This window comes from Penicillium hispanicum (assembly GCF_028827665.1).
Source record: "Penicillium hispanicum strain IBT 35686 chromosome Unknown utg000004l_segment0_segment0, whole genome shotgun sequence".
Lineage (NCBI taxonomy): Eukaryota > Fungi > Ascomycota > Eurotiomycetes > Eurotiales > Aspergillaceae > Penicillium > Penicillium hispanicum.
The window spans coordinates 135,686-159,326 of record NW_026623196.1 but is presented as its reverse complement, the minus strand read 5'-3'; the positions used below and the strand labels follow the sequence as shown (position 1 = coordinate 159,326).

At 54.1% G+C, this 23,641-nt stretch overlaps 7 protein-coding genes across 7 annotated transcripts; 2 read left to right on the top strand and 5 right to left on the bottom strand.

Moving 5' to 3' along the window:
- Positions 1-1,564: 1,564 nt before the first annotated feature.
- set2 (SET and WW domain protein) lies at positions 1,565-4,559 on the top strand (the record flags this gene model as incomplete). Its single annotated transcript, XM_056943024.1, has 4 exons — positions 1,565-1,985; positions 2,139-3,760; positions 3,812-3,892; positions 3,951-4,559. 4 exons carry the CDS (start codon positions 1,565-1,567, stop codon positions 4,557-4,559), a joined length of 2,733 nt encoding a protein of 910 aa, XP_056799907.1.
- An 845-nt stretch (positions 4,560-5,404) lies between these two features.
- On the bottom strand, positions 5,405-6,615 carry N7459_003839 (translation initiation factor 6; the record flags this gene model as incomplete). The annotated part of the gene is made up of 5 exons (XM_056943023.1): positions 5,405-5,765; positions 5,902-6,090; positions 6,236-6,322; positions 6,385-6,456; positions 6,581-6,615. 5 exons carry the CDS (start codon positions 6,613-6,615, stop codon positions 5,405-5,407), a joined length of 744 nt encoding a protein of 247 aa, XP_056799906.1.
- Positions 6,616-7,675: 1,060 nt separating this feature from the next.
- On the bottom strand, positions 7,676-10,246 carry N7459_003838 (uncharacterized protein; the record flags this gene model as incomplete). Its single annotated transcript, XM_056943022.1, has 4 exons — positions 7,676-8,467; positions 8,524-8,628; positions 8,680-10,091; positions 10,162-10,246. The coding sequence occupies 4 exons, from the start codon at positions 10,244-10,246 to the stop codon at positions 7,676-7,678; spliced, it is 2,394 nt and encodes a 797-aa protein (XP_056799905.1).
- Positions 10,247-11,708: 1,462 nt separating this feature from the next.
- Positions 11,709-12,932, bottom strand: N7459_003837 (uncharacterized protein; the record flags this gene model as incomplete). The annotated part of the gene is made up of 1 exon (XM_056943021.1): positions 11,709-12,932. The coding sequence occupies one exon, from the start codon at positions 12,930-12,932 to the stop codon at positions 11,709-11,711; it is 1,224 nt and encodes a 407-aa protein (XP_056799904.1).
- Positions 12,933-14,614: 1,682 nt separating this feature from the next.
- Positions 14,615-16,148, top strand: N7459_003836 (putative UV excision repair protein (RadW); the record flags this gene model as incomplete). The annotated part of the gene is made up of 6 exons (XM_056943020.1): positions 14,615-14,752; positions 14,822-14,897; positions 14,991-15,070; positions 15,125-15,451; positions 15,506-15,976; positions 16,032-16,148. The coding sequence occupies 6 exons, from the start codon at positions 14,615-14,617 to the stop codon at positions 16,146-16,148; spliced, it is 1,209 nt and encodes a 402-aa protein (XP_056799903.1).
- Positions 16,149-17,086: 938 nt separating this feature from the next.
- Positions 17,087-18,984, bottom strand: smp3 (glycosylphosphatidylinositol-alpha 1,2 mannosyltransferase smp3; the record flags this gene model as incomplete). Its single annotated transcript, XM_056943019.1, has 4 exons — positions 17,087-18,056; positions 18,117-18,244; positions 18,300-18,682; positions 18,876-18,984. 4 exons carry the CDS (start codon positions 18,982-18,984, stop codon positions 17,087-17,089), a joined length of 1,590 nt encoding a protein of 529 aa, XP_056799902.1.
- Positions 18,985-20,036: 1,052 nt separating this feature from the next.
- On the bottom strand, positions 20,037-22,799 carry N7459_003834 (uncharacterized protein; the record flags this gene model as incomplete). Its single annotated transcript, XM_056943018.1, has 2 exons — positions 20,037-20,148; positions 20,203-22,799. 2 exons carry the CDS (start codon positions 22,797-22,799, stop codon positions 20,037-20,039), a joined length of 2,709 nt encoding a protein of 902 aa, XP_056799901.1.
- Positions 22,800-23,641: the final 842 nt, after the last annotated feature.

Genomic DNA, 23,641 nt, shown 5'->3' with positions numbered 1-23,641 from the left:
ATCTTCATGTCCAGGCCATGCGCAGAAACAGTGGATAGCTGCACCTCGAACTAGAAAGTAGAAAGTAGAAAATAGAAGGTAGCAGCTCAGCAACGCCAGAAAGAGGGAAGCTGGCAGTTCCAGAGCCAAGGGACACTCGGGAAAGCAAAAGGCTTCCCGGTGCAAAACCGTGGTCGCAGGGCGCCAGCGCGGCCGCTGATAGGCCTGGTGGCCCCGGGACGTTGGGTCGTTGCGAATGGATTGTGTTTGAAGCTAAGCTGGTTTAGCCTCGATCCACCTCCTGCAGCCCCGGAATCATCCAGGAGAAATATGTATTACATACATATGCCCCTGACGACCGTCCTGACACCTCAGTGGCCCCGCCCAGTTGAATCACCGGTGCCTGCTCTAAAGTACTAGTCGCAGCAGTGAGAAGTACGAACACTCGGGTCTGGTCATCGGGAGTTATTGTCGTCCCTAGATCTCTCATCTACAGTTCCTCGATCTAACGCAAGTATAGACTCCTGTACTGTAGAGTAGAAGTCTATCTCGGTGAGTATCAATACCTTCGCATTCGCCGGTACGGGAGTATCCGAACCTACGGATTCCCCCCCCGTCGGCATCGATATAAGTCCTCGTCAGACGGAATCCCCCGACGCCATCCTCGCCTATTGATCATCATTGCGTATAGAATTGACGATTCTGACTGGACATGTACTCACTCCTCCTCCCCGCACAGACATCGTTTGCATCTTCAATGCATCTCCGACAGCAAATTCCCCCAGCGTCGCTCCCACCCAATCATTTCCCGCCCGGATTTCAATCCTACGGCATCCGCTGACGACCAACATAAAACCATCCATCCCCATCCACTCGTTGTGCAGATGCTGCCCGTCGTGCAGGAGTCGCCACGCAGCCAGCCGTGGACGTGGCCCTGCAGGATGTACTATCGCCGTGGTGTTTTGGCGCGCCTCGTTTCGCGTCGCGTGCAGCCGTGGCTTCATGCAACTGCATTGTCCGGTCCCCGAGGGGCGAAGATATCTTTGGCCCCCTCCCTAATTCCTCATTTTCCAAATGCCCCTCCTTAGTCAACAGATTGTTGACTTATATGACGAGATCCTCATAACCCTCGAGGAATGTCCTGGGACCACCTTTGGTTTTCCTTTGGACGATCGACGACCGCGACGGTGAACTACATATACTGTACGAGGACGGCTACTATGACTACGACCCGAGCGGGGACCGGTGGCAGTGATAGTCGTCCGAGGGGGGGGGAGGAATGAGATGATCCGAAACCTCGACTTCGATTGTGAGATTCTCAAAGCAACTCCCCCACACATCCCAAGTCCCAGAGAGCGAAGGAAAAGAAAAAGGAACTCGCCGTTGCGCGCAGTTGGGCAAAAACGCGGCGGAGACACCTTTGCGTGGGCGGTGAGCGCGCGCGCGCCGGGCCTGTCAGTTTTAGGATTATCTCAGTGATGAATGAAGTTACTCTCTCTCTCCCCGCACCCTTGAATCTCTCGCTCTGCTTCATTGGGCCTTCAAGCTCGCCTTCGCTCTCTCCCTTCACGTAGTCCGTGTCGTCATGTCTGCCCATGGCCACGCGGACTCTCATGAATCCGAGGCAGCACCCGCGAAAATGGACTCGCCCTCCGCGGTCAACGGCAACGATGCCCTGAAGAATGGCCAGCTCGATCCTCCTTCCCACTCACCTCTTCCCCAGTCACCCTCGCCAGATGCAGATGACGCCGACATGAAGGTCGAGGAGAAGGAAGAAACCGTGGGCGGCGACATCGTCGTCAAGCAGGAGCCGGGCCAGCCGCCCAAGCTGGCTCGTAGCTCGTCGCAGAAGGTCGTGCCGCGCCCGCCGCAGCTGTTCTCGCACCTGCCCGACAGCACGGCGGACGCGCTGGCGACTTTCGAGCAGATCGAGTTATGCTGGTACGCCAACAAGTACATCGGCCACACGGAACATGCCATGGAGTGTGACTGTGCTGAGGAGTGGGGTAAGACTCCCCCTTTGCCCCTTTCTTGCTGGCTGGGAAATATCCTGCACGATCCAGCGTAAAGACGTCGTGATGGAGGTCCTGCCGCTTCTTCCGCGGGCATCTCTACGATTTCTTTTTCCTTGAGGTCCTTACTGATCATCCATGCGCCAGAACCTGAGAAGAGCCAGAATTTGGCATGTGGCGACGATTCCGACTGCATCAACCGAGCAACCAAGATTGAGTGTGTGGGCGACTGCGGCTGCGGTGCCGATTGTCAAAACCAGCGGTTCCAGAAGAAACAATATGCGCAGGTCTCGGTCATCAAGACGGAGAAGAAGGGCTTTGGGTTACGGGCAGAGACCGATTTGGAGCCGCATCAGTTAATATTCGAGTATGTTGGGGAGGTGGTGGGCGAGCCGCAGTTCCGACGCCGCATGAGGCAATACGACGAGGAGGGCATCAAACACTTCTACTTTATGTCCTTGAACAAGGGAGAGTTTGTGGATGCGACCAGACGAGGCAACCTGGGACGATTCTGCAACCATTCGTGCAATCCCAACTGCTACGTCGATAAGTGGGTGGTGGGCGAGAAGTTGCGCATGGGCATTTTTGCCGAACGGGCCGTGCAAGCGGGCGAGGAACTCGTGTTCAACTACAATGTGGATCGGTACGGTGCCGACCCCCAGCCCTGCTACTGTGGCGAACCCAACTGCACAGGATTTATTGGTGGGCGGACCCAAACTGAACGGGCTACCAAGCTGTCGCATGCAACCATCGAGGCGTTGGGCATTGATGATGCGGAAGGCTGGGACACTGTGGTCGCGCGGCGGCCCCGCAAGAAGAAGACGGGCGAAGACGACGAAGAATATGTGGATAGCGTACAGCCGAAGTCGCTGCATGAGGAAGGTGTCACCAAAGTCATGGCGGCTCTCATGCAGTGTCAGGAGAAGTGGATTGCCGTCAAGCTGCTGGGCCGTATCCAGCGCTGCGAGGACGAGCGTGTGCGGAACCGAGTCGTCAAGATGCACGGTTATCAGATTCTCAATTCCCAACTCGCGATGTGGAAAGAGGATCAGAATGTCATGCTGCAGATCTTGGATATCCTGGACAAGTTCCCGCGTCTTACTCGAAACAAGATCATTGATTCCAAAATCGAGGCGAACATCCAGCCTTTGACGACCTGCGGCGACGAGCGTGTGGAGAACAAGGCCGTTACCCTGCTAGCAAGCTGGGCTAACTTGGAGGTTGGATACCGCATCCCGCGCATGAAACGGGGTGAGCAGGCAAAGCAGGCTGTCAACCAGTTTGAGCGCCGCGAGTCGGGGCGTGAGCAGCCACAACGCTCCGCAACGCGTTCGCCATCACCCTCGTACGAGCCACAGCATAAACAAAACCAGCCGCGACGAGATCGGAACCCTCATAACAATCGACCTCGAAACCGACGGAATCGCCCTCAGCAGCAGCAACCACAGAAACCTCTGCCAGAGGGGTGGTTTACCGCGGAGGCCGAGGGAGGCCGCATCTACTATTATTCGGCGTCGGGCGAAACGACGTGGACTCGACCGACTGCCCCTGCCACACCTGCGGCTCCCCCAGTCAACCACAGGAATCTGGCCCTGCAAAGTATCATCGATGGGATCATCAATTCCCAAGAAAAGACCCCCTCCGAGCGGAAGACTGAGACACCGGGTACGCCACAGCCCACGTCGGATCAGCCAGAGAAAAAGAAGAAGGATGCCGACTGGTGGAGGAAGCTCTCTCTGGAGAAGCAGAAAAAAGTCTACGAGAATACGGTAAGATCTCCCGAGGACCTTACCATTCAATCCCATTCTGACATGGTCTAGCTTCACCCTCATATCAAATCTGTGAGCGACCAATACAGGCACAAGATCCCAAGAGAGCATCTGAAAAGATTCGCCAAAGAGGTATGACCCGTTTCTCCTGGATCTGATCAAAACCGGTGCTAATGTGGACTGTCCAAAGACGGCCAAAAAGCTCGTGGAAGGCGACTACAAGAAGAACCGCGTGGCGGACCCGACTCGAATCAGCGAGAAACATCAGCAAACGGTCAAAAGCTACTGCAAGAGCTTCTTCGACAAGGCCGCCTCCAAACAAAAAGAACGCGAGAAGCGCAAGGCCGCCAAGGTGCAGAACAGTGGCGTCCAGGCCGATCCATCGCCTGCTGATGACCAGGATGTGAAGATGTCTGATGACGAGGCAGAGCCGTCTGGCATGGCTACGTCGCCGATGGACGATGATGCAGCTGCATCGCTCAAGCGCAAACGAGACGACAATGGGCTGGAGCTGGAGCTGGAGTTGGAGCACCCCAACGGCGACGAAGGGGACAGTTCTCCTTCCAAGCGACAGAAATCCACACCACCACCTCCACCGCCGCCCCCGCCGATGGACCCTGCGGGGCAGGATGACTCGAAATCCGATCTGAACGAACCGCAAGCCGACGCTGACGACAGTAGCTCACCCCCATCGGCACCACCTCCACCGAAAGAATCCCCTGGGAACGGATACGGTGATGCCGATGTGGACATAGAGATGGAGCCGCCTTCACAGATTGGTATCGAGGGGCAGGTATAACCAAGATCTTGTTTCGGGGAGACGGAGAGAAAAGAAAGACGCTCTGGCGGGAGGCATCAGTGATACAGACGACAGGCCAACAAAATCAAGGAGGAGAAGACGAGAGGATGAGAAAAAAAAAGGGAAGAAAATAAAAAAAAAAAAGCCAGTGCATGGCATGGCATGGCATGGTCAAGCATAAGATGAGAAGGCGATCTCCATCTTCTCTCTGCTGCGGGCAGGGTTTCGCTTCTTCATTGTGTTTCTTACATCCATCTTAGTTGTATTTTTGTCAAATACCCCGATCATAGTTGCAATCAAGGAGTTGGTCGCCTTTTATGCGTGTTTTTTTTTTTTTTTTTTTTTTTTTTTTTTTCATTCTTTCGTTCTGTTCATAGCCCATTGATAGCGGCGCGGCAGGAGAATGACCGGTCCCTCGATGTACCATTTTCACCTGATATTGCGATTACATTTACATCTACACTTTGCACTTTACCCCTTCGATTGCCATTTTATATTTTGGCGCTACTTCCTCCATCCTACTGAGTATAGTGCACTTGCGGCAAAGAAAAGATTCCATCTCGGTCATCAATCATCATTGTCAGGTCTTCCACTGTATCAACAACTATCGACAAACCCGTCGACCCTCTCAGCCGGTAGGATATGCAAGACACGAAACACACAAAAAAGGGGAGCCGAGGAGCAGACGTCATCATCAAAAGAAAACGAGGAAAAGACCTAGAAACACCCAGCCCAAATCTGCACTGCACCCTTCCCGCAGAAAGAGGAAAGGAAGAAAAAGAAGGAAAATGAGAAAAAAAAAAAAAAAGAAAGAAAGAAAGCAGGAAAACAGACATCGACAGCGTCTAATAGAAGCTCTCCACGATACTCTCCTTGTTCACGCCAGCACCGCCCGTTCCACCGGGCGCCATCTCGCCCAGACGGAAGACGGACTCGATGACGCTCAGCTCGGTGGCAGTGGTGTCCAGGCCGGTGATGGCGAGCCAGTCGTTGACGACCATGCCGGCGCCGACGACGGGCGAGCCACGGTTGACGCTGCCGGCGACCAGGGGCACCTGCAGCAGCGAGGAGAGCTCGTCCTGGTCGCGGACGGAGGTCTTCGGGTGCACGATGCCGCCCTGGTTGGAGAGCGCCATGTACGAGCCTGTCAGGACGTTGTCGGCCACTGTTTGGCGGAAGACTTCTACGCCTAGGGTGTCGGCGATACTGCAGTTGTCATGTTAGCAGTGTTCTTTTGCTCCTCTCTCTTTGTGTCCTTCTTTTGAACGAAGACGGCCACAACGGGAGGTTCTCCGTGTGGGAAAGATGGTGCGTCGGTATGGAGGGAGCGAAAAGCACATACATTTCCTCCGTCTCGCGCTCCAGATCAGGATGCACAATGGCGACATGGTCGTTGCAGCAGATTACATTCCCCAGGGCTGAGAGCCGCTCTTCTATCCGCTGGATTTTCACCGAGTCCGGGAGCGTGTTGCGCAGGTGCTGCAGTTCCTGGTCTGTGGTGGTGGTGGGCACGAGGAGACCCTGGCGGTTACTGTTGACCCATGGGGGAAAATGCATTAGCGACTGCGTTCGCATATGTCAATACCCTTGGACTCTTTCTTCTCTCTTTTTTCATCAGAGTATGACACTCAGGATATTCGAGTCTGGCAGGGTTACAGGGCTGCAGGAGTACCTACCCAACTGTTAACCGGCCGACAATGCGTGTACCGGCGATGGTGGCATGGCAGATGGGGATGACGTCCTGGAGTTCGGCTTCGAAGACACTGGCGCAGACGTGGTTTAGTTTTTTGACCTCGTGATCCGAGTCGTGATGGTCCCGACATACCTGTAAAAGTTCTCCGAGGCGCCGACGGCGACGATGGCGTAGGAATTGGTCAGGCGGGAGAAAACGCCGACTCTGCAGTGCGGGGGAGAAACGTTAGATTTTTTGAGTCTCGGTATTTTTGCGATGCGGGAGAACGGCATGGGTGCCTCGGGGGCATCGTGCGCGGTCCCCCGTTGCCCACATGGGAGGTACTCACTCGTTCGAGTTTTCGAATTGCGCGCGAACAGCCATGCTGGAGTGATGTGTCGTGGGAGTCGTCAAAGTTGAGGGTATCACGGTGACAAGCGGGGGAGAAGAGGGAAAAGCGGAAGAAGCGGGCGTCTCTGAGCGAAGCGTGGAGACGAGAACCGTTCGATTGGACGAGAGTGAGTGTCTACACAGACACAAGATACTGCAAGGTCGATTGGCAAGACAACTGCAGAGACTGCGGGAAGCTCTTAAATATCGAAGTGGGATGAAGCAGGTGAAAAAGAGCAAAAGCTCGCGCCAATCAGCGTTGGCGGTGGTTGCGGCCCGGTGGAGCCGCCCGTCGACTCATCGTGAGTACCGGGTACTTTAGTCTCCACGGAGCTGGACGCATCAATGCAGGTACCGGGTACATTCTGTTAGTGCTTGACTCATTCTGTCTCATGTTGACGATCCATCGCTTCTCGACGACTACATACGAAGGCAAAAGCGACTGCGCCTCATTGTCATGTTCATTGCAAGATCCCATTCGGGACTTTATTCATACATGCTGCGATCACGCCCAGGTATTGACGCGGAATGACAGAAACGGAAATAGGGCAAGGCGGAAAACAAACTTGGGGGATATGGAACAGAACGAAGTGAAAGCACAAAGAAAAGAAATAAAAGGCCATCTTCAGACGGCCAGGCGATGGAACAGAAAAGGATCCCGGGTCAGAAACACTCGGGACGCACGGCATCAGAGAAACACAGGGAGAAAACGCCGACGCTGAAAGACAGAGGGTAAAGTACATCCGGGACAATCGTGGGGCTAGAAACAAGGAGTTGCGGTGGTACATCAGATCGCAAGGTCGACCGCAAAAGCAGCCTGCTGATTTGCAAGCGAGTAGGCTGAGGTAATACGGAATCGAATGTCGCGCCCGAGAAGGGGGTGGTGTTACAAGAGTGATGTCTCGCCACGCATCAGACTTGTCAAGCCCGGGGCATGGCGAGAAGGACTAGAAGGCTTCGCAACTGCAGAATCGTTCAGTGCTCGAAGCCATAGGTAATAGTGGTTGGTGGTGGTACATCGGTTCGTATGATCAGAGAGGAATTCTCTCTAGGCTTAATATCGACGAGAAGGCGGCGGAGGCGGTGGGCCATGCGGCGAAGGATAATACAAGCCGGGCGGGCCAGGTGGGCCGGGTGCTCCGGGATGACCGGGAGGAGGGAGATAACTTGGGAGAGGAGGCAACCGCTGAAAGTTTGAGCCCGGTGGTGGAGGTAGTTGAGGCGGCCCGTTCATGGCGAATGGATCCGGGAGGCCGAGCTGCCCGCGGGCGGGAAGGAGGCGCCGGGGCTGTTGAGTGGGGGTCGGACGGGGTAGAATGAATGATCGAGGATCGGTGGGGCCATGAGCTATGCTGGGTGGAGGAGGCGGTACTGGGGAGATCTGAGGCAGGAGGGCACGGTGGCCAGTCGGGATAGTCGGGTCCGCCCGGATTTGCGGTAGTTGCTGCGGCATGGGCTCTGACAGCGCAGTATCCGCGAGCATCGAGAGTGCTCGGGGGGTCGGCTCGTGTTCGGCCACCCCGTCGTGGGTGACTTTGCTGCCGGGGCCTTGCTCGTGCACAACCTGGGCGGCATGTAGGAGATTCTCCATAGATCGGTCGACGTGATCCTGCGCAGCGGGATCCTCTGTGGCGTCGAGGGCTTCCATCTGCGGGTTCAGGTCTTCTCCCAAGCGAACTTTCGTCATGAAGTCTTCCCAGGACTTTCGGCCTCGTTCGTGGGCAGATGCTCCATCGGGGGTTCGCACAGAGTCGGCGAAAAAACCGCGTTCCACTTCTCTGGCTCCGGCTTTGCCAATGCGGAACAGATATTGCGGCTCCTCGGCATCGGGATCAGAGCCATCCGTCTAGATCCAGTTAGTTCCGTGGTACTGGGAAAAGACCAAGAAAGAGAAAAGCCAACCTCGGTGTGCTCATCATCCTCAGCTGCCCTGCGGCCCATGACCAACTCCATGTACTTGCCGCGGGCTGCATAAAACATCTCGTCTTGGATATTCTCGATTTGTTCCTGGATACTGTTAGACAGACCACATATCAGATCTGCAGAAGTCAAACTCACGTCGACCCGCTGGCTGACCACCAGGAGCTCGCCTTCGTAGACCTTCTTCGCTGTATTAATCTTCAAATCGTGGTCCTTTTTCAAACGAATGAGCGCCTTCCGCTCGTAGTCCGCTAGTTCTCGTTGCACCTGCACAAACTCCGGGCAGTCTTTGTGGGAATTCTTATCTCGAGCAATCTTTTGCATCGAGTGATCAGCTAGCACACTGAGCGCAAGCTGCTGCGCCTGTCCCATTTTCTTGAACAGTGCCGCCAGTTCCTCCTGTCGGTCCTTGATAGGCTGCGTGAGCGGGATTGGCGAGGGAGATCGACGGCGGCTATCACTATCCCAGATCTCATCTTCGATTCGCTTGCCACCTCGTCGGGCGACAGTAGCGGCACGGGCACGGCCGCGTCCTCGACCCCGAGCTCGAACCACAGTCGATCGAATAGGACCGATCGCGCCCCCACGACTGCCACGTCCTCGACCGCGACCACGGCCCCGGCCGCGACCCCGCCATCCACCTCGGCCCCCCCGGCCCCTTCGACCAGGGGCTGCGGAGACGGGCGGAGTGTCCAAATCATTGCTTGCAGCAGCCACAGCGTCGGCAGGTGATTCAGAATGCGACTCGGTATCGTTTCCGTTGGGAACAGTGCTTGCCGGAGTGGGGTCGGCATCCTCTTCTAATTTTGGCTTCTTGGTGGCTGTCGCCTCGACGGATTCAGTTTCATCTTTCATTTCGGTCGACTTGCGCTTGCGAGACAAGCGGGGTGAATGAGGCCCACGAGATGGCACTGGATCGACGGCCGCCGATTCGGGGCTCTCGCCGGTGTCTTCAGGTGAGTCCGTTTTCTCCGTAGCGGCGGAATCACCCATTTCTTGGGTTGCGTCTGTCTGATGGGATGCTGCGTCGTCCAGTGATGCCCCGTGAGAGAGCTCTGGGGTGTGCGATCTTTTGGAAACACGAGGCTGCGGGTCGAAATCCGGGTCGTCATTGGTCTCATCTTCGACCGGAGAGCTGGTTGCTGCGGCTTTCGTCGGAGTTGATTGTTCCTGCGATAACTCCCCAGACGGTTTCAGTCGAGCAGATTGCCGGGTCGTCCGTGAAGATTCCGGCACTGCCATCGCACGCTTGGAGCGGCGCGGGCGAGGCGTCTCTGGATTCTGCGAACCCGCCGGCGTACTAGACTGGGCAGTGGAATCTTCAGGCTCGTCGGCCTGTGCATCGGCAGAGCTTGCTGCTGGAAATGCCTTGAGAGACGGCATCTTCAATTTGACAATGCGTGAGCGCACTTCCGGCTTGGCTTGTACCGGTGATTCTTCATCAGCAGCAGCCCCGGCAGAGCCCGGCAGGCTACTCCGGCCAGCCCAGCGATTTGCCCATCGACCTCTCCCACTTCCGCGGGTGGTGCGCGTGGGGGTCGCAATGGTATCTATGGTTGACGGGGTGAGCGATTGAAACGGGGAGAGAGAAATCAAAGTGAGAGGGAAGCAAAGACTTACCAGTGGCATTGCGCGTAGAACGAGTAGCCGGGCTGGACGTCGGCGCCGGGCCAGCGCCTCCGCGTTTTCCTCTTTTGCCCACCATCGTGAGCGTCTGTGGGAAATTAGCCGGGCGTGTCCGAGATTACAGTAAGGCTGCGAGGCGTGGTGAACAAAGGGGGTGGTGCAGAGGACCGAGTGATCTCAAGGCAGTTGGACCAGCCAACTCGCAATGAGAGACGGGAAGTCCAGCAGAACCCCTTGGTTGACGGTGCGGGAGAAAATAAAGAGAGAGCAGAAGAAGAGAGAAAGTCAAGTACGAACAGAAGGGGGGTGGTGATGGACGTTGGAGAACACCAGATGAAAACACCCGCGGGAGAAGATGGGGAGAAAAAGTAAAAACGTCAAGAAGTACGGGCGTTTTGATTCACCTGGTCGCAGTGAATGGCGGATTGACTCGGGGTGAGGATGGCAAAACAGGTAGACATGCCGACATTCACTCGCAAAGAGAAGCAGGAATACTCGATTGGGGGAAACGATATGGGGCAGAGCGCGCGACAGATGTTCACACGACGTGGTTTTGTAGACAGGCAGGGGGGGCGGAAAAAACAAGGTACGGAGGGGGAGGAAGAACGGGGCGAGAGAAGATGGAAGAACAGAAGAACAGAAGAACAGAAGAACGGAAGAACAGGCGAAAGCGAAAAGGAGGAATTGGCGCAGACTTACCAGACACGATGGAGAGTTGGGAGATGCGGATGGCAGGTTGAGAAAGCGAGTGAAGATCCGATCTACGCAGGATTTGAGACTCCGGAATTGGCGTGCGCAGTGAAGTGCGTGGCGCGCGAATGGCAAGACCGGGAAGCAAGGGCCGAAGACGGACCAAATGGAGAAATCAGAAATCCCGCTCGAGGAGAAAAGAAAAGAAAAGAAAAAGGGAATGCGCGAGTGGGAGAAAGGTCGGAGCAAAGGAAGAGTCGAGAGTAGAAAGTAGAAAGTAGAGAGTCGACAAGTCGAGAGACTCGGTGATTTTTCCCGCGCGTCGGCGACAGCACCTCTCAGGCCGCCCAGCCAAAAGACATATACTTCACGACTCTATGCGCTCCTGATACTTTCCGATCATTACATTTCTCCTGCATGAAAAATAAAATAAACGTTCTCACTGACCCACTTGGCGAAGGCACTGTCGCCCACGAATGCGGCCATCGCATCCCCAGCGTGGATGACAACTCCTCCACCACGCGGCTCGAGGCTCGAGGAGTTGGTGCAGACGCTCGTTTCTTAAGCAGTCCCGTCGAGACATGACAGGCTCATTGCAGCTATTGGAATCATCATCATATTGTAAATCATCAATCCCACCAACTCCGAATTACATCCGTGGTACCCCCTTGGTACTCGGTCATAGAGGCATTTATACCCATTTATACCTCCCAAAAAATCCACACAGGCCAGATCATTGCAACCCTCCAAGTCAGAAACTACAGAGACAGGTCGTAAAAAAAAAAAAAAAAAAAAAAAAAAAAAAAAAAAAAAAAAAAAAAAAACAAAAAACAAAAAATCACAAAAGGAATTCACTTCTCGTCGGGCGATTCGTTCAGGTCGTATCTCTTCTCATATTGCGTAATGCTGCGCCGAACATGCCCGGCATGAATGAGCGACAACCCCGAGGTCGAGTGCTTGCGCACCATCGGCGTGTCATCCGATTCATACCCGGGCATCGGAGAGGGTGTCCACATCGTCTGGTCCCGTAGTGAGCGAGCAGATCGCATGCGGGTCAGCGTCTTCTGGGTGATCGTCCGGCCAGCAGACGGGGACGCCTTGACCATCGTGCCCGGGGTCGGGGTCGGCGAAGGCGAGGGGCTTGTGGATCGGAAGAGTGGGTGGATATGATGCTCGCGGTAAGGACTTAACGTTTCTACCGATTCCGAGGGAGAGTCCGGGTGGGAGATCGAGGCTGTGGGGGATGGCTGGACGAGAGTATCCAGCGATGGATGGACGTCGGATTGGCGGAGACTGGGCATGCTACGAATGCTGCCATTGCCCCGGAGGAGAGGGCGTGTGTCGTTCTCGGATGAGAAGTCGGCCGTCCGGTCTTTGGTGGGCGATTGTTCAGGTGAAGCGATGGTCGAGCTGGTGTCGAAGGAGGCATATTTCTCCTGCTGGGAGGGTTGCAGGCAGAGCGTCCCGCCAGAATAGCGATTGGAGCGGCGGGGGTACTTGCGCAAGGAAGATCTCCTCGTGTCAAATTTGATCATTTCGGGATAAGGATCACATATGGCCTGCCGCGGAGGCGTGATGGGATTCGCACTGGGGCTTTCGGGGAAGGTCTTGAGCTCCTGCGAATAGGAACGGGGCCATTCCGAGGCTTTTCTCTGCTGTATCATGGATGACAGCAAACATCCACCATATAGCCCTTGGGCAAAGACCGAAACACCCCAAAAGATGGCGCGGGCAATCCATAGACCTGCTTGGATCTCGGACGGGTGGTCGGTGGCCATGGTTCCTGCTGTTGATCCGGCGGCAATGACGAGGTATATACCAGTCAATCCCAGCACCCCTATCTTCCAAGCAGGCCATTGCCGATTGCTGCGAACGTCCTGGTGCACAAGTACGCTAAGCACCACGAGCGCTACGCAGTTCACGGCGCTGAGGCTGACGGGGGTCAAGTCTCTGGGGTGCGTGGGAGGGGATGTTGACTGCAGGGCTGCACAAGCGAGACCATTGAGGATAGTGACGATGAACGCCGAGAGCATCGAGGCCCCAGCTAACAAATACAAAAGCAGTGTAGTCGACATGATAGAGAGCGGTCTAGATAACAAAAATGGGGGGACAATGGAAGAATGGGCCTCGATCACACCTAAGCAAGAGAGTGGATGCCGGGGTGAGCCTGGCTGGTCATCCCAAGACGGTCACTCAAGGAGATGGAAAGCCAGAGAGGGCCCGTGAGGATCTCTGGAAGAAACAGCAGGCGAGACGGAAGCTCATATTTATCAGGAGAGCGTGGCTCGCATGGATCGGGGAGGAAAGAGCGGGACGGGGCGAGGCATTCCAGCGTGGCTAGAAAGTGTATCGGAGGCTATCATGCATCTATGCAGGTTCCTACAGTAGTATACAGGACCTATCGCATCCGGGATGAGAGATCGATCTGACCCATCAACCCGGGCGGATGGTTAAAGTCTACGTGGGGGGAATTGAGCTGGTGGATTCTCGCACACACAGTAAGAACACCCAGTACAGTATATGATGAGCGGACATAAAACAATCCTTCTTTGTTGAACACAATTACAGTAGTCATCCAGGAAGGGTTGGACGGCCGGGCCGTACAGAACTAGATGAAAGTACATCTCCACATCCGGGAGTAACACAGGACCAGGCGAGGACAGAGGAGCAACTGCTTTCCATAGCACCACCCATCGGCTCGCACAAAAACTATCTATCGAGTCCATCGTACCTGTTTATCAGCTCGACCCAAGCGGGCGGATCGCCAACCAAGCCGTGTGTGTGAGGCTACAGTAGAAGAAGCGGATCGTCCATCCCGATCTCCGTGCCAAATGTGATATATCACCCCACAATCCATGGTGCAACAAGCATCCACAGTTCCCTGTGCGTTGTCAGAACGGTGATTTCCGAATTTCCTTCTGCGGATGTCCGCAATCACCCCGGATGTTCCAGGCCATCAACGCCGAGGGGTAGGGAGGGTCGCAAAAGTACAGACTTGGCCACAAAGAGGCATGTTCCTGGTAGATCGTCCATCGGGAACCCCTGTCGTGACTATCGGCAGTCCCGGTCCTGGGGTTCAGATCGACCACTAGAATTTGTCAATGGGCCTTAGGGTTTCCCAAGGAGAGAATCCACAGCCGAATTGATTCCTCATACGTCTCCTGCGAGCCATATCGGGTGGTTGGTCCATTGTCGGTGCTGCCCGCATTGTATGGCGACCGTGATCGGTGTCATCTATGCCAGTTTGGAGACGCTGTAAGCGAAGAGAAGAGATTTCAACCAACTAAACAGGCAGGCAGCCAAGAAGGTCCTCCGGTCCACCTCCAAATGGCGAGGGATTCGCGTTCCGACACTTTGGTGACCTTGAGAGTGAAAGGGGTGGACATCGTGACCAGGAATCAGCACTGGGCAGATTGGAGACAGACTCGATAGCATATCATCCAGTTCTGTCGAGGGGATGGAATGCTGTTCCTGTGCACAGCTCCATTGATCGTTGGGTCTCCAGATCGAAGTCTCTCGCAGGTTCGTTCGCCGAGTGGGGGGCGGTGAGGCAACCACCGCCTGCGCTCGTTGGTTGTCATCGTCACTTCTGCTTCTGCGCCCCTCTAGACTTTCTGCACTTCCTCGACCATCGAACATCGCTGGATCCTTCCCAAACCCTCTCCCATCCTTCTCATCTCCGATTCTGTGGAATCTTACTCTCCCTCCTCCTTCTCCTTCGTCTCTGGTTTTGGTGCTCCACCACCCGGCACCCAAAATGAAGCTTACTTTCAAGGTCCGTCCAACTAGCGCCCTCCCCCGGCACTTTACTAGCAACAACATGCTGACCGTGGCATCTCGGGGACAGGATTTGAAGCAGGAGAAGTTCGTGATCGAGGTCGAGCCCTCCGAGACTGTATGTGCCCTTTTTATGCGGCAAGGAATCCAGCGCCACCCAGTGCGGGGCTGACGTTCGATCTTCCAGGTTCGACAAGTCAAGGAGAAAATCGCCCAGGAGAAAGGTCAATATGAGGCGGATCGGATGAAAGTGATCTATTCCGGTACGTGGTTCTTGAGTTGAGAACTCGGGCTCTAGTGAAGCTTCGTTCGATGAACTCCCCGCAGCTAACCAAGGTGTTTTGTTCTAAATACAGGAAAGATTCTGCAGGATGACAAGACCGTCGAGTCTTACAGCATCCAAGAAAAGGATTTCTTGGTTTGCTTGCCTTCGAAGGTATGTCACTCTCTTTTTCCAAGGCAATCTAAGCGGAGATTGACGCGTCGATAGCAACCCAAGGCCGCCTCATCTGCCTCCCAGGCTCCCGCCACCCCAGCTGCCCGAGCTCCGGCGTCGACCCCCGCCGCTCCTCCAGCCCCAGCTCCAGCTGCCACCACTGCTCCCGCCGCCCCTGCGACCCCTTCGCCAGCCGACCGCGCCGCCCAGCCCGGTGGCCAGGCCGCTGCCTTCGGAGACCCGTCTGCTCTTGCCATGGGCACTGCTGCCGAGTCCGCTGTGACCCAGATGGAGGCAATGGGATTTGCGAGAAGCGATATCGATCGTGCTATGCGCGCTGCATTCTTCAACCCGGACCGTGCGATTGAATATCTGTTGACTGTAAGTGTGCGAGAGAAGTCAAGGTGACAACAAACCCCTGACAACCGATTGCAGGGCATTCCCGACAACATCCAGCAGGAGCAGCAGCAACAGCAGCAACAGCAGCAGCAAGAGCGTGCCGCTGCCCCTCCCCCGGCTGCTGCTACTGGGGGCGCTGCTCCGTCTGGGGGCGAAGAACCTGTCAACCTGTTTGAAGCTGCGGCCCAGGCTGGTGAAGGCGGTCGTGGTGCCCGCTCCGGTGGTGCCGGTGCCGGCGGCGGCGAGGCTCTCGCAAACCTGGACTTCCTTCGCAGCAACCCGCACTTCCAGCAGCTCCGCCAGCTCGTTCAGCAACAGCCTCATATGCTTGAGCCCATCCTGCAACAGGTCGCCGCCGGCAACCCCCAGATTGCTCAGATCATCGGGCAAAACTCGGATCAATTCCTGCAGTTGCTGAGTGAAGACTTTGATGATGATGAGGCTGCTCTGCCTCCCGGCACCCAGGCCATTTCGGTCACAGAAGAGGAGCGGGATGCTATTGAACGAGTATGTTATGTTTCCTCTTGTTACCAGTGTCGCAGGTTACTGACCGTTGACCCAGTTGTGCCGTCTGGGCTTCCCTCGGGATTCCGTCATCCAGGCCTACTTTGCCTGCGACAAGAACGAAGAGCTTGCTGCCAATTTCCTCTTCGACCAGCCCGACGATGATGAGGAGTAAAATGCGTCATTTCTCTTTGCTTTTTACGTTCTGATGAATACCAAGCATGCTACTGTTCGATTCCATATTTGGCAGAGCCCAACTCCCCATTTCTTCTGCTTCCTTTTTGTCTCCTCTGTGAAACCCGTATTTCCCTCTTCTCATGAATTCCCAGCCAGTTCTCATTCTGGCCTCTCCGAGTTGAGTTCAGCCTGCTGAATGTGGACTCTCGTCTACCTGCATCCTGTCCCGTTCTTACCCTCCCCTTTTTTTCAACCCTCGATACGACATGTCATGTACTTAACCTAATGGGCAAAATGGTACGTTCTCGCTGAATCTGCCTGGTCTCTGCACGTAGTCTGGTGTGGTGTTGGGGGAGCGTCTGTGCGCTGTCGGGTGTCCCGATCATGAGAATAGTTCGCTGCAAATGACCTGCCGATCGCCTCGCCTGGAATTTGACCTCGGTGAATGTTGTTGGCGTGGTAGAGGGGGTTTACCATACAAGCTATATGTTGTTCCTGGTGGATAGGCAAGTATTTCCTTCCAAAGCACTATCAATATGCTCAGTCGGTTCATTCTCGGGAAGCAATATATATCTCAAGTCACACAAGGCGCCCACCCACCTGGTCAGGACATATCCACAATAGTTTAACCAACCTAGATCACAAGAGCATGCAGATATTCTGGACCATCTATAACACAGAAAAGCAAAGAAGATTCTCGCAAGTCGTCAATCGGGCCTATCCTGATAGGCCGTTGAGGGTGGAATGCAATCTCTAAATACAAAGAGGGATCCCCTCCCCCCCCCCCCCCCCCCGCGGCGCCAAAAAGTGCAAGAAACGAAGAAGCTCAAGGCCTCTGGAACACACAGTCCAATTGTTCTAGTAGCCAAGGAAAGACAAAAAAAAATCCCAAGCCAAGCTAAGTAATTTGCAAGAATAGATGCCGTGTATTTCCCATCATGTGCACGCCCGCTGGACGGACCAGACGCCCAGGCCGCGGCGGCCAATTACTCGTCTCAGGGTTGGGAGGATGCCGTCAGACCCGAAATCCAAGTCGTCCAGGTTGAGGTGTTTCCGGTAGGTCCAGAGACGGTAGAGTTGAAGGTTGGGGGAGTGAGGGAGGGCGAGGGGGGAGAGTGCGGCGTATTCGTCCAGAAAGGCGGCGGATGTTGGCGCGATCAGGTAAACCGGGGAGGTAGTTGGACAGCGCGGGACGGACTGGTCGAGGCGCTGGATCATTTCCTGCCCGGAGATGCCCATCAGATCGCGGGTGTCGATGTGCGCGGTGTCGTTGCCGTCCTGCGGGCCGAGCAGCCACTGTGGGGGCGAGTAGGTCTTCCACCAGAACGCGGTGGCGTCGGGATGGATCTTGATACCCTGGGCAGCGGTGTTCGCGGAGACGATGGAGGGCATGGCTAGTTGGGCCGGGACTACGCCGCCCTGGTGGTAGACGCCCATGAGGAACCCCATGGCCGCGTTGAAGATGATCCAGACGGCCAAGAAGACCCGCGATCGGTGCATGCGCACACAACTCAGCAGTAAAGGCACGCAGGGAATGAGGAAGCGTGGCTCCTGGTGTGGGAAGATCGATAGTATGACGGTTGCAGAGACGGCGGAGAGCGCGCGCACATTCCGCATCCACGACGGCACGATCGGCCAGCTGAACAGGGATAGGATCATGACGATGTATGCAGGACCGAGGAGCTGGAATAGGTTGGCGACAAAATGTTGGTGGTGGGGGTGCAGGCCATGGATGGCCAGGTTGGAGGAGTCGGTATTGTAGACTATATTGTTGAGCGGGGTGATGATGGGGCTGCGAATGATATCAAGAAACGAGGCGGAGGGTCGGTAGAAGGAGGTATCGATGAATATCGCGATGGAGGCGAAGAGCAGCCCGAACCCGATGAAGGCTGCTAAGGCTGCTGGTCTGCGTGACAGGAACGATTAGCTAGGGGGCACCCCAACCACATTGGACAGGAATACTCACTTGCGCTGGAAATAGGGCAGCAATTGTAGGCCCGGAAACAGAAGGAAAGCAGGGAAGGTAATGCGGTTAAAAACGCCGACTACCGCAATGAACGAGAGGACGGCGTAGGAGAAGAAGGATGAGCGTAGCTGTGCGCCTTGAATCAGTGATCATTCTTCACTGCCAGTGTCCAGCGGATCGAACCTTATTCTCGACAATGCGCCGAATCAGAACCAGTCCCCAGGCGACCAACAGCGTCTCGAGGGAGTTGGAGAAGGTGTGCGTCTGATACGTCCAGGTGACATAGGAGGAGGCCACCAGCACAACTGTCGCACGCCGGTGGCGCGGAGATGGCACCAGTTCATAGATCGCCCAGTCCTCCAGTACGAAACTTAGCAGGAACATGCCTGCGCGCAGGGCATAATACACGAGCTGCGGCGGTGGATGGCCGGATCCAATCTCTGTGTAGAACCATTTTAGCAGGCTCATCGGTACCTCGTAGGTCGGCCATAGCGGAAAGACACTACGGATAGGATGCTCGGTGGTGAATTCCCAGGGAAGCTTGGAGGGATAGGAGAAGATGCGACCTGTATTGTAGTCACGTTAGTTGCGTTTGATCAACAGGAGGCCCGGAGTGTCGCGCGCGGGACAGGTCGCACTCTCCCGCGCGACGTCCGAGGAGCAACCTGACACGAGAGGAAAAGTCTGGGGACAGTCGCAGTCACTGAAGAGACAGGCCACCGGGTCGCTGCGCTGGAAGATAGAAAACACCAAACATACCAGCGAAAACTTCGGGGCCCTGGAAATTCTCATCGGGATGCAGATAGCTGGGCGATAGCGCGAAGTAAACACGTATCAGTAGCAAGAGTAGATAGGTTCGTCTCCACATGATTCATGGGTGCCAGGGACATGCTGGCCGAGAAGGAGAGACGAACAGAGAGGGGAAAAGAGTGAGAGTAAAAGAGTGAGAGTAAAAGGAGTGACAGGGTGTTTGGGGCCTTTGCTGATTGGGGGTTATTGGGGGGGGGGGGAAGAAAAAGTAGCGACGCGTAGTTCACTGCGGAGGGTTATTTGCGATGATATCACTGCTCAAATAGTCGCGGCCTTTGCAGGGAACTAATTTGCTTAATGCGGGACTACTGGTACACAGTATCTTCTATCCCACAACTCCCTAGGGAAATTTGATTTCTCTTATTCAATTAGAGATAATCCTAAAGGAATATCTAATGTAGTTATAGGTATAACTATCGACAAGATCCGTAGTTAACTAGTTACTTTCCAAGGGTGACTTCAGAACTCCTCTGTACTCTCCGGTGACGGCGAATTACGCTATCCGTTGCTATCCCCGTGCGTGTTTCTATCTCCTGGGCTGTCCCGCGAGTCTCAAAGACTAGTGTATTTTATCAACACACTCTGATTGGCTAGTTGCTGTAATGGCTCGGCAACCAGATCTAGTGTAATTAATCTGAACTATGGTATTCATCCCAACATGGCCCTTTCTTACACAGCGCTACACCATACTCTCTACAACCAGACCGTGTTCTTGTAGCTCGCTGGCCTCGGGTCCCCTTTTCTCTTGTATACTGACACCACACATAAGGTAGCTACTTATCTAGCTTATATCGCTGGTGGCCCTGGCTATTAGCCTGGCCCTGCTGGTAATTTGGCCGAGGACGCGCTGCCTGCGCTGCGAATAGCTTCATACATAGAAAGACAAAATACCATGTTTGACGGATTTTCTCATAAATGGTCATTTGTCTTTCATTATCATCTTCTGTAGCATATCCTCTAATCTACAATTCCCATATGCCCCTTGGGAGCGGCAAAGAATCCAACTGACACTAACTAGATTGATCCTGACTTTCAAGAAAGGCCAAAAACCAAGAGTTTAGATCAACAAGCCTGGCATTTTACCAGGACATACAGAGTAGAAGCGTCCCCTTACTGCGTGGCTTTGCAGTTATAGCATGCATTGCGAGTCAAGTGGCATCCGTTCGAGAGATACGCAGTTCCGCAATTCCCGGCATTATCGTGCCGCGACAGGTAAGCCCAACTAGAAAAGTAGTCAGCATGTGTTCATGTGATTGACCCAGGAGTATTAACGCACGCTTCCTTGAGTTGTCGTCCTGTCATTCCGAAACCATAGTCATCGTTATTGCATTCGAACATGGCCGCACAGCCCAGGTGGCCACCCCACGAAAAATCGTCCCAGACACTGTAGCTCATCGATGCGACATAGGATGTGTATTTATGGTATATCGTGGAATTGTCATACTTTTCGAGAGCTTTATCGCAGGAGTCTCCGTTAAAGGAGCAATCGGAACTGCCATGGTTATTGCCGCTTGTCTGACTGGGTGATGCGGATTGTAGGGTACTAGGCTCCCCAGCGCCCACAGTTGAATAGGTGTCCATGACGTATGCCATGCCGCTTACTGTATAGTGTTCCGAAGAAATTTCCACAGTTTGCGAGGCCCAGGATAAGATTTCACCGTTGGACTCCGTCACGACCAGAGGGGTAGTTATTGGGGGGTTTGTGTATGGAGTTGGACTTGGTGTTGTGGTGACCGCAACCGGGAAGCTGGTGTAATGGGTGCATTCTCCTGATACAAGAGACACACTGGCCCAGTAAGTTTGTGCCGCAATGATTGTTGAGCAGGTACAGTGGGGACTACCACCGGGCTGTTCCCCTGCGTTCAGACAGATTGGATCACTATCCGAGCCCGATGTTGAAGAGGTGGTCGACCCAGGATCCGAGGTCTTGGACCCAGAGATAACAGATGTAAGAGACACTCTCGATGCTGAAGAGGTGGTCGACCCAGGATCCGAGGACTTGGACCCAGAGATAACAGATGTAAGAGACACTCCCGATGTAGTAGATTTTGACGCTTTGACTGAAGTCCAAGAAGTGCTTCGTCTTGGGGACTTGCATGCCCTAATGGGGGTAGAGGAAGCGGTGGAAGAACGACCAGGGGAAGTGGTAGAAGAACGACGAGGGGTTGTGGTGGATTGTCCCACACTAGTACTGGAAGAGATGGAGAATGGCACATTGGTCATGGAAGTCCAAGAAGTGTTTCGTCTTGGGGACTTGCATGCCCTAATGGGGGTGGAGGAAGTGGTGGAAGAACGACCAGGGGAAGTGGTGGAAGTAGCAGAAGAACTACCAGAAGAAACTGTAGAAGAGGCAGAGGAGGCGGTAGAAGAACGACCAGAAGAAGTGGTAGAAGTGGCAGAAGAAGGACTAGATGATGTCGAAGATTGAGAGTCCGATCTTGTATGGTCGTCGTCGTCGTCGTCTTCTTCAATCTTGCTCATTTGCGTGATCATATCAGCGAGATCGCTCATGTATTCAGTACCTTTCTTGACGTTGTTTATAACGTTATCCGTCAACCCGGATTGATCATCGGGAATCGTCTTAATCAAGCTATTGGAAATTTGCCCAATGCAGCTCATTGCATCCAACGCAATACCTTGGGCAGTACTCACTGCACTCTCGCCGACATTGGTTGCACCCTCGACGACATTGGCTGCTTTGGAGGCGAGACTTCCCACAAAATCGAATAAGCCTCTCCTTTTCAGAGCGCCCGAACAAGAAGAGCTATCTGAGTCGTAGTTGACCTTGGAGAGATAATTATTGGAACGCTGTCCAAGAATTTCGAGTTCATTCTTGAAGTCTTCTGGGTCTTTCTTGAGCCGATCGATGTTGTTGTAGAATCCCATTGCAAATACCGCAATATTTGCCGCATCTGTGTATGCTGGTGCTCCGGTACTGATACTCGAAGGAAGATCTGTCAAAGTGCCCCACGCCTCTGGGGATGGAGAGCCTGTGGGAGCAAACTCGAGTATTGCAGCATACTCCGCCGAGGAGCTTCCAGTTGCTTTGAGTGAGAGGATATCAGGTGAATCCGAGAGACCAAGCGAGGTGAGTTGAGCTGAGGTTGCTCGAGACGAACTTGAGCCGCTCGTTGAAGATAGCCCTGAGGCCGAGGTAGTACCGGATGTGGTTTGGCTTGTCGCAGTTGTGGGGTTCGAAGCAGTTGATAAAGAGTTGGTGATTCCCCCTGGAAGTGGTCTGGACGACCCAGACGAAACCGAGGTTGTTCCGGACCTGGTGCGGGTTGTTCCAACCGGGGAGACGAGAGTTGTTAGTGTCCCACCCGAGCTAGAACTGGTGGTGCCCCCTCGAGGGGGCCCAGACGATCCGGATGAAGCCGAGGTAGACCATGTGGATAGACCTAGAGGAGCAGAGCTGCCGACTGACGACCCAGAGGTGCTTGTGCCTGAGGATTGCAATCCACTAGATCTCGATGTGTGTGAAGTAGAGCTAGCGCTCTGGCTTGACACCGGGCGTGAGCCCCGACCAGCTGGCTGGGCAGTACTGGAAGCTGTCCTAGTATGCGATGCATAACCAGATGATACACCTTGTGACGTTTTGATTGGGCGGTAGTGAACGACTGGTACCATATCATCGCGGACCGTGACAGTCGTGGTGAATGGCTCTAGGTGACTTTTCTTGCCGTTAAAACTGGCGCTGGTCGTGCTTAAGGAGGATAAGGTCCATGAGCTCGAGGGATTAGCCGTAACAAAGTCAATGACGGGGGTGAGGCCGTTTGACACAGTGAGGTTGGCTTTGATGGTCGTTGTCCAGTCTGCACTGGTCCCTTGCAAGAAGGGAAGAAATAGCAGAGCAAGCCGTTTGGATACCATATCGGCGAAACTAGATTAACATGACCATTGACTGAGAGGAGGAGGAGGACAGGGAGAGTCGGAGAAATGATAGGCAGCCTATTTTATAGAATCGCTCTTAGGCCTCTCTAACCGTTGGATTTATATACAGGTATTTTTCATTTGGGGGCTTGAATCCTTCGTAAGGTGTGATAAGCCCTTAAAATAAATCCCTTCCTCTTCGCGCTTTGAATCCGTAAGGCCGCCAGCATATCGGGTACAATGGAGTGGAAATCTTTTGAAAAGATTTGCGAAATGATTGGCTGCCCTCTGAGAAGGGGGGTGGACGGTTCTTTTTTGTTACAAGGTGACCTATAAACATTGTACTAGTCACGGTAATCGAATTTGGGGCCCAAAGGCCTTTCCAATACCTGGTTTCGCACGTTATTCTATCCCAGGAAGTTTGCAAAAATTATATTATTCGAAAACGAAAGGGATAAAAAGGGAGGAATGATCATCAGGACGATGATAACTATGACGACGATAGAAAGACAATTAACGCGGGAGAGGGAACTCTACCTATGTAGGTCCCTATGCAGTAGTATGCTTGGACTGGCCGAACAGTCATATAGAATATACATGATCAATTATAACATCATTACCCTTTGTCACTGGCCACTGGTTGCTATAATTAAACATGAAACAAAAAGCTAGCTCGAATGCAAGTACAACCAAAAAAAAATGTAGAGGTGGAACCAGAAATAAATTATTGCCGGCCTAATCTGTCCGGCCTGATATTGGGGACTGCCGTCCAACCGAGACCGTTTACGTAGCATATTTAATATTGGATTGGAATATATTGACGAGAGCCCCAGTTTCCTATG